Genomic DNA, 16005 nt, shown 5'->3' with positions numbered 1-16005 from the left:
ACTTCCATTAAAACGCTAAACTAAGAAATGATTATGCATGTATCATAAAATCCCAAGATGAGAGAGAAAGATAGTGACTAGTCTTGAAATGTGGCAAATAATTATAGGTAGAGTTGCCTTAATTAAGCTTAGATGCAAACTAGCCAGTTGAGAATAATTGTAAAACTAGTCAACAATACAGCCGGCTGCTACTTTATAATCCAATGGATTTTGTTGCCTTCTTCTGCTATTAATATTGTTTTTGGTAGTAGGAATTGTTTGTGTAATCATTGAAATTAAGTTGGAAATCAATGTCGACAGATATGTCCCCTAAATGGTGAAGATGCAATTTATGTAGATTTCTGATAAATCTGTGGCTGAATTTCGTGTGCAGATTGATCTACTATACAGTGGTGAATACAAAGATTCAATAATCAAAAGCATTACTAAAAGGTTGAACAAACCTTAAGGGTCCCCCACCGTCCCGTCACTGAAGCATTGTGAGAGAGGTTAATTACGAGATGCGCCCCAACAGACTAAGGAACAAGAGCTGCTTGTACCTCACAAAGAGTCCCAATTCATGTTTCAGGAATCGAACTCTCACACTGCAGCTAGCAAGGCTGAGTATACCTCACCCTTGTCTTTTGCACCACTACCCTTGTCTTTTGCACTACTGGGATATGTCCTGAGGGGGAAAAAAAGATTTGTATAGCAGAAAAAACCAAATAATTTGCAACAAAAATTGCCAATATTACAGTGCTAGGCTCAACCACCATATTTTACTATGTATAGTAGAGGTACATGTATGATTTATTGTACTCAACTACGAAATTCTCCTATCAAACAATAGCTTATAATTGGAATCTCGATCTAATTAGAAGATTACATGTGGAGAGTATTGTTGCGTCAATTTCTAAGTCAAAATCCATTACACCTCCAAAATGAGTCTTTGCTAGAAGAAGGATAGTGAAAGCATATTCTGCTATGAAATGATTGTATATATTGCATCCCAGTTACAATCAAGGTAACAGTGAAAATTTCAAATGTATGTGAAGGGAAAACTTCTTGTAATCCCTCTTAACATTTCTAGGACCACCAGCAATTACAGGCAACCATACATAAATACATACATACATGCATGCATGCATACATACATACATACATACATACATATATGTTGGAGCAACAAGTAGTAGAATATGGTCCAAACTGGGATTGGAGGAGACCCCCACCATTTTAACTCAAAGTCATGTCTCTCTCATTCCATTGATTAATACACATGCAATTTACATAACAAAATGAATAGAGGAACAAGGGCATGTGGTACAAGCCTGCCCAGCTCTATCGATCCTAAATATAATATTAATGTTTGATACACAAATTAATTCGATTTTTATTCCATACAACCCTATTGAACATCTTACCATTGATTTAATTTTTCTGAATTGCTAACAAAGTCCCATTCTTTCCTTAAAAGAGTATTACATCTTCAACGACCAATTAATTCCGTGGGATATTGAATCCGATAGCATTGTATAATTAATAACGATTGTCAAATAGTGATAATTATTATAAAACGATACAGAAATTATTATAGTTTCAATTAGAATGCAAATATATATAGTAAGTTAAATTCTAAACTGATTGTAAAAATAGTTAAAAACATCTCTAGTGCAATGACTTATAAAAATTATATATAAATTTGCTAATATATATGCCCCATCTCCATAATGCAATAAGGTGAGAAGCTATTCCTCTTATACATATATAATTAAAATGTTACATAATGTATATATAGATTCACTAATATGCTTCATCTCCATAATGCAATAAGGTGAAAAGCAACAAATGGATCAAAACTTCTCTCTCCTAATATATAATTTCAATGCTATACATAAATTGTTAGGCCTTATTCAAGGTCAATTATATGGGTCCCACCATACCAACAATACCCCATATACAAGACGACTTCTCCCTCTCGACAGTTTTCTTCTTTCCCTTAACCTATTCTTTCTACATTTTCTTTCCCATTCTGCAAAAGGGTTGTCACTAATTTCATGGAGAAGACAGATCAGAGAGAAACTCGAGACTTTATGAACGTTGAGTCGTTCTCTCAATTGCCCTTCATTCGTCCCGCACCTGCTAAAGAAAAGGCTATTAGGCTATTCGGGAAAGAATTTGGAGGAGGTGACTCAATTCCTTCTGATCCTCACGAAGAACCGGAGCTTTTTACTGAGACAAGCACTCGTGAAGAGACCAGAGACAGCGATAATAATGGTGAAAGCAGCCGGAAATTTGAATGCCATTACTGTTGCAGAAACTTTCCTACCTCACAAGCCCTTGGAGGTCATCAAAATGCGCACAAAAGAGAGCGTCAACATGCTAAAAGGTTGCACCTTCAATCTGCTATGGTGCACAGTGCTGTATCTGATCACTCTCACCTCTATGGTCTAATGAACTATCCTCTTGGTTCAGCCGCAACACCTGCTTACAGTTCATGGACTAATTACAACAGCAGCAGTTCTTACAGTACCAGACATAACGGGTTTTATGGTCGCTATGGATCTAGTTACTCTAGACCACCTATTAATGGTAGTCCCTTGGCCTTATGGCAAATCCCATCCGTCCATACTTCCACTGCCTTTAGACACGACCATTCATCAACTCATCAGCTACCGCTGTTTTCTAAGGACGATTTGAAGCTATCATCAATCAATGGGTCTGATTCTCAAAGCAGATTCGTGTACGAATCAAAGCCGAGCATGCAAGATCAGGTAAGTTTGGATTTACGCCTTTAGCATTTCTTGAGGAACAGCATATAACATACTCTGAGGCCGGCTATGATTTTTATTGGACTGAGTTATTTTTTATAATTAATGCGGAAAAAAATAAAAATCTTATTTCATGGTATCAGTTAGCATGTAAATGAAATGGACTTTAATTAGTATGGTACTGATGTTATAGCAAGAAGCTGCTGCCTGCAGCTGCAACTTGACTCTTCACAAATTATTCATTTTGTTAGTATTTCAGTACATTTGTACTCTTATGAAACTTAATTTCCACTAGTTGATCTCTTCTAATTAGCTCTAAATAATCTTCTTTTTAATTTTTGCGTTCGTAGAGAATGTATTGGAACATAAGTACGATTAGACCAAGTATTCGACTGTAATCTAATCCAATATACATTGGATTTCTGATATTTCTAGGGTAGTTACAGGTAAAAGAACAGCTAGAATTTGTTCAAATTTTTGAGAGAGGAAATGGGGACAGATTTTTGTTAATTGCAAGCATATGTAACTATCAAACTTTAAATGATGTGGAACGTTTATCTTTAAGAATATTTGAAGTGGGAAGTTCTCTAGACACACATCGAGGATCATCATCTAACAAAGGTGGCATATTTAAGTCCACTTGTTGAAAGAAACTAAAATGATGATACAATACAATGGTCACCACTTGCAGCATTAGTCTGCAACTCATTCAGGTTACTGTCTTTTGGGACCCCAACACGTTTGGAACTGAAAAATCAGATCATAATTTCAACTATGGTAAATTTTTTGGTATATTTAATTTGGAGATATATTAGAACCACAAATGCGATATTTTCTTCACCTTCTGGTTTTCTCTATGATATTAGTTATAAATATCTTCTAGAGACAATTTCTTCTAATTAATTAGGATCATCTTGAAAGGTCTAATGTTGGAAATTTTGTGGCAATGGAGAACAAAATAATTGATAATATTTTTTGTTAGAGTCGGATACTAATCTATAAATGCACGGGATGATTCTCTTTTTGTGAATCATAATCCTTAATTTTTCAGATAGATATATTTTGAATCGTGATTTCTGTTTCATATCCCATAAAATTTATTAAAACTGACAACATTTTAATTAAATTACAATTAATTTAGTGTTTATCATGTTACTTCAAATCTATTTATTTAAATCAAACGTATTATGTGTCATTTCTATTACATCATTTAACATGTCAATACATATGTATCTCTTTGTATAAATAAAGTTTTTTTTTTTTTTTTTTTTATTTTGAGGAAATTGCATAGACCTTCCCTGACCTTGTGATAATTTTAGAAACATTTCTTCCCTTCTAATACAAACATCTCTTTATAGTTTATTCTAAGTTTTCAATAAGGATACCTCCCTCGAAATGTACAACAATTTCAAAGACATACCTCCCTTTTCAAAATTTTTGCAAATCTCACTTATTTTTAAGTTTAAATAATGTATCTCTCTCATGAAGTTTATAACAATTTCAAAAAGGGTAATTTATTATCACCGGAAAATTTATTTACTACACTACATTATAATTAAAATATATTTTTAATAAATAGACCACATAATTTTACAATTATACTCCTAATTCAATAAAAATTAAAAAAAAAAAACACTATTGTGATTTAATTGTTTCCGTTCTCCTTTTCTGTAATATTTATCCTTCATATTATGGACTATTTTCTTTGATAAATTCCAAATTTGATGTTTACTTAGGAACCACATGTGAAAACACATTCAAGTGGCGAAGAACCAAAAATGAAATACACCACATACTGGAATACTTATAATTCATTTAATGTCAAATTAAGAAAACACATCAAATTAACGAATTCCGCTAATAGAAAAATTCGAAAAAATAAAGGAAAAAAAGGGTATCTTGAGGCCAAATTCAAGAAGTCAAAAAAGAAATAATCATATAGCATCAATTTTACTTCAAAAATTGGTGGGTTGAATTTCACGAATTTAGAGAGAGAAGCTTCATTTGTAGATATGGCGAAAACATCAATTCTCTTCTTCTTCTTCTCCTCCTTCTCAACACCAAAAAAAAGATTGATCTTGACAAAGAATTTTACTCTATAACGAAGAAAATTAAAAACAGATAACAATTCAAGTTGAGTATACTATTGGAATCCAAATTCCAAAAGTGTGTGTGTGGTGGTGGGTGGGAGATAAGTATTTGTGATATATCTCTTTTCTTTGTTTGGTGGAATTTTCATAGAGCATGGAAACAATACGAACTTCATCTCTGTTGATTAGCATATCACCATCCTTAAATGTCCTTGATTCAGTTCCACATATAATCACAACTTAATCATTTCATATTTATATATATTAGCTAACTTGGAGTTTCTAATCCCAAAATTCAATAATCAACCACGTGACACAAAAGTCGTCGATGAAAAAGCTATGGGCAAGGCCATGTAGGGAAAAGATATAAAAAAAACTAGGTTTATGATTGCAATGGAACTATAAATTATTTTGTGTGATAAAGATATCAAAATCTATTTATGTAATTTTACTTAAGGTTATTTAAGTAAATAAAAAAATGCTTAAAATTGTGGTTTAACTAACAAAATTCGCAGAGGTCATAGAATTATGCTTTTAAAAATACATCTTCCTTTTTAAAATTACACAAATCTCCCTATTTCAAAATTTTAAATTGCATGTGCTTTCCTTAATTACTTTTCCTTTAACATATTAGTATAAATATTAGTAGTAATGCTTAAAATTATTTATTTTAAAAAAATAGTAGTAATGCTTAAAATATCATTACGATATTTCTTCCATCTTGTGATTCTTTAAAGAATAATGTAATATTTAAACTATAATTTTACCAATTCTAACTAAATCAACAATAAACTATTGTCAATACTATCGATTTTTTAAAGTACAACGATAGATACTCTAATTTGAGACTCAAAATACATTTATTTAAAGTTATCGACTTGATTCATTTCAAATCGCCAATTAAAAGACTATGGTATCCTAATATAAATAAAATATTAAATATTTCATTTTGGTTATAAACCATACACTACAGATCTACACTACAATAATTTAAAGAGCAATTATATTACCACCACAAAATGTACTAGTTACACCACAATTTTAAGCATTTTTTTATTTACTTAAATTACTTTAAGTAAAATTATATGAACAAGGTTTTAATATATTTATGACATAAAATTTTTATTGTTACACGACAATCATAAAACAAAAAAGTCATTTGAGAAAGAGGCATTCTTGTAAAACAACGATTATGCTGAAATCTACATATTTCTCTTGAAACATCAAAATTTAAACAACAAACATATTTCTTTTCAAACATCAACATATAAGCTTTTCTTTAGGTTTGTGATTATCTACAATATATTAAAAGTGTGGAAGGTGGAGAAACTTTTAAATACCAAATTTACCCCAAAATATTTAACTATATGCTCACCATACCCTCGTAATTGGAATACCAATTAAATTAATATTTATCAGTTTGGTTTAGAATTAATATGATATAAGGAGTGAAATATTTATTTGATATTTATCATTTTGGATTGGAATCAATATAAGGAGTGAAAATAACATTCAATTATAAAAAAAACAAAAACAAAGTCAATGACTTACCACTCAATTGACTATTTTGTTCTTACAATTTTTATTATCCACCAACGACTCAATTTTTATTTTTCATCAACAAAACCCTTATAAATTTTCATGATTTACATTATAATTCATACAATGAATTTTTATTTTTTATCAAGAGAGCAATTTTTAATCTTCATGCTTTACATTATAATTCATTCATTAAGTTATTATTTAATTGAGGTTACAAATATTTTAAAGGTTGCATTAATATTAATGAAGACATTCAATAAATAAAAAAGAAATTACACATAGAAATTGAATGACTAACATTCAATTGATTTTTTTCTTTACAATTTTTAGTTTTCATTAGCAAAGCCCTTATTACTAATTTAATTAATATTTATCATTTGATTTAGAATTAATATAGTGGTGAGATATTTAATTGATATTTATTATTTGGGTTGGAATTAATATAAGGAGTGAAATTGGCATTCAATTATTAAATTAAAAAATCAACGAAAATTTAGTGACTTATCATTCAATTGAATATTTTGTTCTTACAATTTTTATTTTCCATCAACAAAGCAATTTTTTTTATTTTTAATCGACAAAACCCTTATTAATCTTCATGATCTACACTATAATTCATCCATTGAGTTTTTATTTTTCAGTAACAAATCAATTTTTATTTTTTATCAACAAAGCCATTATTAATTTTCATGATTTACATTATAAAAAAGAAAATGGAGTTTTCGACCTCCATTTTTGGCTGTTTCATGTTGCGTGAATAGTCTATTTTAGCGCAATTTTTCGGCCAATTCCTATAGATTTTCAGCCAATGGTTGGATGGTTTGTGAAGACGAAAGTGAGGGCTTCAAGTTGGTATGTTAGTCTACTTGCCGAGATGACCGGAAGGTGGCTGAAAATGGCCAGCAAGTGGCAGTGGCGTGGGGGTGAGGTGAGGGAAGAAGGTGAAGTTTTGGGGAGGATATTTGCACTTTTTTAGAAGTTTGGTTATAGTTACAATTTTTTCTTTTCTTTTCTTTTTTATTTTATTTAAATAGTAGGGCATATTGGTCATTTTACACCCAAAAAAACAGTGGAAAGGACCTTCGACACAAAAAAGGTGAAAATAGGGGAAAAATGCCAAAAAAATGAAAGATATGGATATTTTCCACAATACACCCGAACGATAGGGGCGTTTTGTGCCAATTACCATTATTAAAAAATCATTTAATTGTGGTATAATTATAATGTGGTGTAGTAAGTAAATTTATTTTAATTATATATATTTTACTTTTGACAATAATGCCTTTAATAATGAATGTATCATAATGGTTAGTAATTAATAATTATATTATACCTCAAAAAATTAATTATAATTCAACTCCATGTTGTCTCCATTAAATATAAAATGAAAAAATTATAAATTTTATTCTTTTATTTGAAATACTTAAATTATATGTTAATCGAATTAAGTTTTAGCCCCCATTTGTCCCCCATTTTGTGGAAATGAAAATTGGTGGAAGAGTATTTTTTTAAAAAAAATAAGTGGTTGAAAAAAAAAATTCTGTTTACATATAATATAATTTTATGAAAGATTGTATGGTTGAAAATATGAGAAAGAAAAATGAAATAGAATAGAATGAAAATTAATGAGGGGCAAACAGGTGCTTAATCACTTAAAAAATGAAGCTTGTCTATATATAATCATATTTTATAATTATAATAAAACAGTTAAGAATCAAATTTCCTTTTGAACGGTAAAGGATAACAGGTTATGTGAAATTAGAAATGATTGTTGCCAATCCTAAAGATCCTAATAATTAGGAGTTATTTACCTTAATATATTTAGAACCTCCATCCACATATTTCTCTTAGGAATTATAAAGAAATCTATAACATTTTCAAATTTATTTGAATTTTGATTTTTTTTTTTCGAAAGCAGTTGATTAATGCGCTGTAGTCAACTTTTATGAAGTTTTAAAGGTCTTTCTTCTTTAGAGGAAAATATATTATTAGGATAATGAATTTCTGTCATTGAATTGGTTTGCTTACTAATATAATTTAACTTCGAAATATATTTTGGTAAATTATTTTTTATATGGTTTGTAAACTTATTTTAAAAAAAAAAATTTGATAACTTCTTTATTTGTTCGACTAAATGTTTTTCTCAAATATTTTTAATTGTTCTAATGTTAAATAAATTAAATCAATACACTTTCATTTTTAATGGAGTCACTTTCTCAATAAATTTGAAGTTGAGTAATGAATCAATGAAAATATAATTTTAAGTTTATTTCAACCCAATTTTTTTTCTTGTTGAAAATGAATAAAATAAAAAGGCGTTGTAATGATTGAAGCACAAATTATATGAACTGACCCCATAGTGCATTACTAAGACTCAATTATTAAAAAAAAAAAATGAGAAAGAGCATTTTGGGCTGCAAGCATTTGAAATTAAATGCTCATTGGTTTGTTTTTCAGTTTTAGCTTTGAATTTTGAGTTGATTTCCAATTTTCTATTTTGAAGGTTCATTTTAATATTACTAAAATGTGTTTGTTTTGTCATTTTGAAAAATTATTTTTCAAAATAGAAAACTAGAAAAGATGTTTGGTTTGAAATTTTTAAAAATTGTTCTTATGATATTTTATTCAATGAAATTTGATTATTCAATAAAAAATAGAATTATTTTATGTTAGTATATTAAGTAATATATACCTTTTAAACTTGGTTAATCTTACAACAATTTTTTCTTGCTACAAAAGTAAGATAAAAATAAATAATAAATTGCATTCAAAATCTAGGAAATAAAAATAAAAATTCAAGAGGAAATATATTTTCAATATGTTTATGTTTTGCAATGATCATTAACAATGCTCAAAGGACAAACAATGCCTACTACTTAAATATACCTTCTTGAACATGTATTATCTCATGTACAACTATATGTCGCACTTTCTAGCTGAATTTCAATATAAACCAAAAAAAAGTCTTGGTAAGAGCAAAAAATAAAAAGAAGAAAAATGTGAGAGGTTGACAAAAATATTGTTAACAAAGAAAAGCTATAGTGATCGAAATATTACATTTATGTTTATTCAACATTTTCACATTATATATGTCATTTTATAAAAAAATTTATTCATATATATTCTTTCTAACAATTTTAATTTTTCTTTAACAATATTAATTACTTCAAATATTTTCAAATATTGTATCAATACTTCAAAAATATTATACATATCATTCATCCTATACATAAGATGTACAACGCACATACTTACTAATAGTATTAAAGAAATAAGGCATATATAATTTTCGTTTAAAATCCACTATAATATATCATTAAACAACTTTATTTTTGCCAACTCTACACTAAAGTATGAGGAATAAAAACTAGTTATAAATTGCAGACGTATGAATATATAGAAAATAAAATCATGTTGTTTATCACCCTCAAAGAAAAAAACATTTCCCATACAGATATGAGGTTTCATATTTAAATGCCAACCTTATTAAAAGGAGTAGTCTAAACCTTTATAAATTGGTATTTATTTCGATATTTAATCGATGTGAGATTATCCCTTAATATTTTCTCACAAGATGGTGGCTTCTTTGAATAAACCAATTTTGAAATTCGCTAGCTCATTTTTTGAGTATTAATCGAATTGAATTGTTCGTTGAAATTTAATAGGCTCTGAAATTATATTAAAAATTGGTTTTCCATCTTAAAATGTCAATTTTATTAAGAGAAGTACTCTGAACCCTTATAAATTAGTCTATATTTCGATATTTAATCGACATGAGATTCATCCTTTAACAACTTCTTTTAAATTTCCGAGCACTCCTTTAAGATAAAGTTACAACTAGAATTCCTTCATTTTTTTGTGTTCCGCAATTTAATTATTTAAATCATTTAATTATTGAAATATTTTTTGTTCTGACGTACTATATTAGGAAAAATAAAGTTTACCATTTTGATCTCGTCATTCACTTTATGATATTGGAGACATCGAAAGGGTAACTCTGAGGATGAAGTATTTATCGAATTTTTGGACAGCATTGATGATGCGTACTTTGAAGGACACCAAACTCTTCAGACAAATAATTAATGGTGATATGCCATTTTCTTTCTTTTCAAACATGGAAGAAAGTATGTCATTGTTTGAGTCTCATTTTGGATGAAAAATATATTTTTGAATAGTTTTTGAATAGTGTATTAATAAGCAATATATGGTTAAAAAATAAAGAAAAATTTTGAATTTGTGTGTAATATTTTTTTATTGAGAAATGTGTTGTTGAAATAATGTCAAAATACTGTTTAAATAAATAAATAAATATATATATATATATTTTTTTTTTTNATAAATAAATATATATATATATTTTTTTTTTTTTCTTTCATAAAATGGAGCTCAAACAAGGGCTATGGCATGTTAAACGTTTCCATATAAATAAGTTTCAAAATAAATAATTTTTAACTTAAAAATATGTTATTCAAACATATTTAAAATTAAAGTTAACTTGCGTTTAAGATTAGCCAAAAAGGCCCCTAATACTGGAGAGACATTGAACTTTTCATGAATTTAAAATTTCACTTGAAAAAATAATAAAACGAAGGAGTAATAGTCCTAAAATGTCCTAGCACAACCAATAGCTGAGCGAGAGCCTTCGACACTTCCCTAGGCTTTGAGGTAAATTAGAAGGTAAAGATTAAACAATAACCTTTATTGAAGGATAATTCTATATGTACAAGATGGTTTCCATTAGGGTATTTATAATGTACACGTGAAATTTCATGATTGAAGGGTTAAAATAATTGTTTTTCAACCCTCCAATGGTGTTATGTCACTTGTACATTGTTGACTTCGAAAATTAGACATTCCACGTGGCCAACCGATAGCTACTCCACGTATTCCTTTCTGTGCACAATCAACGTACGGTCAGACGCACACGGCCGGGACCAGTGGGGGTGGTGACGGCCGTATACACTCCAACGGTCAAATCAGGTTTAGGTGGTTGGAACAGTACTTAGGGGTTGTGCAAAATAAGAATAAGGGAGAGGAGAAAATATATAAACTTGCTATGGAATGCTATGTAGTAAGAGTTTCATTACATAAAGTTGATAAGTTACATCAATTAGCCTCGTGGAGACGTCAAATCAATTTAAACTTTAGATGCACAGAGAATCTTGGCAAAAATCTCTTTCTGAAATTGGCGGCGGATCTTCTAACAAAGGTTCACTTCGCCTCGACTTCAGGGGCGAGGGCGCTTCGGTCAGTTCAGCAGGATCGTTTATGTCTCTCACTGTGCTACTAGGTTGTTGACATTGGAGATATCACTTCGAAAACACTTCGGATGGGTGTTTATCAAGTCGAAATGTGTGGTGGTCGGCATTCCGAAACGATTCAAATAATAGGGGTGTAACATACATTATGAACACCCTTATGGATACCATAATGTATATGTATCATAACCTTTTATTGAAATTTACTAAAAATCTAATTTTTTAGATACACAAAAAGAGGCTAAATAGGAGAAATCTATTTGAGTCCCTTTTTTTCATTAAAATACATTTTTTAACTGTGATTTAATTTCACTTCAACCATACGTTTCTCAATAAAATAATGTTACATAAAAATTCATGATTTTTTTAAATATTTTTTAACCATATTTTTCATCAATTTACTATTTAAAAATACATTTTTTGACAAGAATAGGGCTCAAACAAGGGCTAGATTAAGTCCTATTTGTCTTCCTTTAAAATTAGACTATTTAAGTCCCGTTTGGAAGTGATTTTGAGAATTGATTTTTTAACTGTTAGGATAAAAGTGTGGGCTACTTGTGAGAGAATAAGTCAAACTTTACGGCTGAAATAGTAAAATAATAGTCAACAAACCAATTTTTGGGGTGAAAAATCACTCCCAAACAAATATTTAATTTTTATGCTCATTTTGAACAACATATTTACATAATAAAATATTTTTTTACATAAATTCAATTTTTTCTTATATTTTTAACACACATTAAAAAATAAAATATTTTTTTACATAAATTCAATTTTTTCTTATATTTTTAACACACATTAAAAAAAAAATAAACAATTCAAAACTTCATTTTTTTCAAAATAATGGCCATCAAAGATGGGCTAAAATGTGGGCCTAGATTTGCGCTAGACTAGTCTCCGAGCCTAGCCATTTTGAGACCAAATTGAAAGGCCCAATAAAATGATTTAAACAGAACTAAAAATAGCCCATTCACCATCCGAGCCCATTCACATTCAAAACCCTAACTACTCATCTCCCGAATAAAATCCCCTATTCCCATTAGGGTTTCATTTGCTCTCGTCACACACAAGCACAAAGCGAGCTAACTCAAGTAAAAATGCCGGCCGGACATGGTTTGAGATCACGCACTAGGGATCTGTTTGCTCGGCCGTTTAGGAAGAAGGGTCCTACCCCTCTCTCGATCTACCTCCGTACCTACAAGATCGGAGACTATGTGGATGTCAAGGTGAACGGGTCGATCCACAAAGGCATGCCGCACAAATTCTACCATGGCCGCACCGGCCGCGTCTGGAATGTGACTAAACGTGCCATCGGCGTTGAAGTCAACAAGCAGGTTCGCAAGATAAAACCTAACGAATCTCATACGTCAATAAGATATCTAAATGTCTATATGTGTTTTCTTTGTTAATTTGTGAGAGATTGATGGAAATGCTGACAGCAAGGTGCTTTCGTGATAATGAAGTTGTATCTAAAATTAACCATTTTGCTGCTTGTACATAAAATTGTTACATAAGCGGTTATGAAAAATGATGTGAAGGGAAAATATTGGATGAAAAAGTTAACTGTATTTTCAACTCCAAATGGTAGAGTGCATTATGGAATTCCTTATGTAAACCTTGATGAACATGTAGCAAGTTAATGTGTCTACTGATATGGTGGTTTATATATGTGTGTCCGTTTCTGTTGTGTATTGGCTTTTAAGCAGTTACTTTTAACTCCATTCTGATTTGGGAAAATTTTAATTTAAGATTTTTTTTGGTACTTTTCTTTATAATTCTACCACATACCGATGAATGTAAATATGTTTTTGTTTCTAATTGTTTCTTTATATAATTCGGGGGTTTCTCTAACTATTTTTAATCAGGAAAGGAGAGAACACGAATGAGAAAATGGTGATAAGACCTTAATTTTACGCTATATATACTGGCTCTAAATTGGTATGTTACAATTGATGCGACCACTGTTTAATATAATTGCAAAAGTTCAAGCAGCCTCTCAAATTTATCAGTTTTTAAACTCCATAAAGAATATGCTCGTGCTACATGAATTCAGGGTATTTAAGTTGCTTGTAACAAAAAATATAGAAGGAACCCAGAATTTTTGGCTTGATTGCCTTATGATTGAAGCTTGAACTTATTGTCCCCAGAGCCCATTTTTCAGATGAGAGTAGAGCTGAAAGTTCGTTTTCAGCATGTTACATGTATGCAATTTATTGGGAAGTTTATTTTCAATTATTAAGAATCCTTTTGCTTGTTTGGTTTTTTGTAATGTATTCTACTAGAATAAATAATGAGCAGCTCAAGTCTTGTTCTGCCTTCCAGTCTACCGTGTAACCAATATTAGCTTTAATGTTTACTTATGCATGCTAATGTGCTTGTATTGTTTCTAAGATTGTTTAGCCCTCCATTCTTTGCTGTGCCTTTAAATGTTGAGTATATTCATGTTGCAGGTAGGCAACAGAATCATTAGAAAGAGGATCCATGTCCGAGTTGAGCATGTGCAGCCATCAAGGTGTCATGAGGATTTTCTGCAAAGGATCAAGACCAACGACAAACTTAAGGGTGAGGCTAAGGCAAGAGGTGAAGTGATTAGTACCAAGAGGCAGCCAAAGGGACCCAAACCCGGGTTCATGGTTGAAGGTGCAACTTTGGAGACTGTTACTCCTATTCCATATGATGTGGTTAATGATCTCAAGGGGGGTTATTAAATTAGTCTGTTATTTATCGCTGTCCTTGTCTGGTTATTGTGATCTGAACTGTTGAAGACCTCAATTAGCTAATTTTGTTTCCTGGACTTATAAATGCACTTCATTGGGATTTTGTTCTACAATGCAAGTAGAGGATTCTGTTTTGGTGAAATTTTGCTTGAATGAAATTTAATAGTTCAATTGAATATTGGGAAATCCTGGTTTGTGACGATTGTGTTTCAATATAATACATGTGTTATATTTCCTGCCACGCTAGCTTGACAAGTTGTTTTATATTACCAATTATTTTTTATGGAATTCAAGCTATTAAGTTATGGGACAGCATGAGTGTAACTGAAGTAATTTTGATGTAAGCTGAACAAATTGAGACCGGACATTTCTTTCCAGTCTAATTAAATTGATCTTCATTACCTGGCAAAGTTGTTGCATTTTTGTACTTTAATTTCCTTGAAGTTCAAGGTGTTATAGCACTAGATACTGAATGAAAATTAAAATTATAAGATTTTGTGATCAGGTATAAAATTATTTCATAGAAAAGAGCAGAAAGTCTTTCAGCTTAAATCCAATCTTATTTATAAACAAGGGAGAATTGATATTAGGAGTGAATGCAAAGAAAAGAACTTGTGCTGGAATAAAGGGGTTTAGTGTTTGATAGAAGTTACTCTTGATGCCATGGCTTTTCACTAACTCATCCACTGGCGATATTTCTCATTTCCAACTTCAAGTGCCTCAGTACGAACATCTTTTTTTTTTTTTTTTTTTTTTAAATGCTTGTCTTTATGTTTTTTCTCATCGGTGCTGAGATTTTCATTTCCTTTTATGGGGTGTTCTCAAGAGAGGGTTTCTTCAATTAAAGTTTTGATGGATTTTAAAAAATTATAAATTTTAATGAATTTCGTCAATTTGAATAGATTTTCACAATTTCCATAAGAATTTTCAAAAAAATTGATTATATGTATTTTTTAATTTGAAATCCATCCAAATCTATTAAAATTATTCTATTAATGAAATTTTTATAAATTTACTAGTTATTGAGAATAACTAAATTTTAAAGGATTTATCTGAATTTCAATTGAGGCACCTAAATTTTAGTGAATGTTATTAAAATCCATTTAACTCTCAATTAAGGATGCCTAAATTTAGAAAGAATTTAAAAATCCATCACTATCTCAACTGGGGACACCTCTAAGGTTTCTAGTAAATTTTAAAAGATCGTAAATTCTAATAAATTTCGTGAATTTGAATAGATTCATACAAATTTAATAAGAATCTCATCAAATATAGTGAAATTATAAAAGATTTGGTTATACGTATTTTGAAGATTGAAATTCATTCGAATCTTTTAAAAATTTTCTATTAATGAAGTCTTTATGAATTCACTAATTATTGAGGAAACCTAAATTTCAAAAGATTTCATTAAAATATCAATTGGGGATACCTAAATTTAGAATAACTTTTAAAATTCATCACAATCTCAATTGATGAATCCTCCTCAATTTCTGATCAAGAAAATGAAAGACAAGGATATATAAATCCTTGGACAGTATAAGTTGCATTGTTAAATTTGTATTTGAAGTTTTCCAACTGTCAACTATGAAAAATATACTGTCCAATTCAATGAATATGCGAATCTTGTTCTTGTGTTTCAAAGTCATGT

At 29.8% G+C, this 16005-nt stretch overlaps 2 protein-coding genes across 2 annotated transcripts; both read left to right on the top strand.

The window, feature by feature from the left end:
* The first annotated feature begins 1889 nt into the window (after positions 1-1889).
* LOC111391112 (zinc finger protein 8) lies at positions 1890-3044 on the top strand. Its single transcript, XM_023016264.1, has one exon. The coding sequence runs from the start codon at positions 2037-2039 to the stop codon at positions 2775-2777; it is 741 nt and encodes a 246-aa protein (XP_022872032.1). The 5' UTR covers positions 1890-2036; the 3' UTR covers positions 2778-3044.
* A 9616-nt stretch (positions 3045-12660) lies between these two features.
* On the top strand, positions 12661-14597 carry LOC111391097 (60S ribosomal protein L21-2-like). The gene is made up of 2 exons (XM_023016244.1): positions 12661-12974; positions 14091-14597. Exons 1-2 carry the CDS (start codon positions 12738-12740, stop codon positions 14346-14348), a joined length of 495 nt encoding a protein of 164 aa, XP_022872012.1. The 5' UTR covers positions 12661-12737; the 3' UTR covers positions 14349-14597.
* Positions 14598-16005: the final 1408 nt, after the last annotated feature.

Source organism: Olea europaea, unplaced genomic scaffold (assembly GCF_002742605.1).
Source record: "Olea europaea var. sylvestris unplaced genomic scaffold, O_europaea_v1 scaffold753, whole genome shotgun sequence".
Classification (NCBI taxonomy): domain Eukaryota; kingdom Viridiplantae; phylum Streptophyta; class Magnoliopsida; order Lamiales; family Oleaceae; genus Olea; species Olea europaea.
The sequence above is the reverse complement of the archived record's forward strand: the minus strand, read 5'-3'. Positions and strand labels throughout refer to the sequence as shown.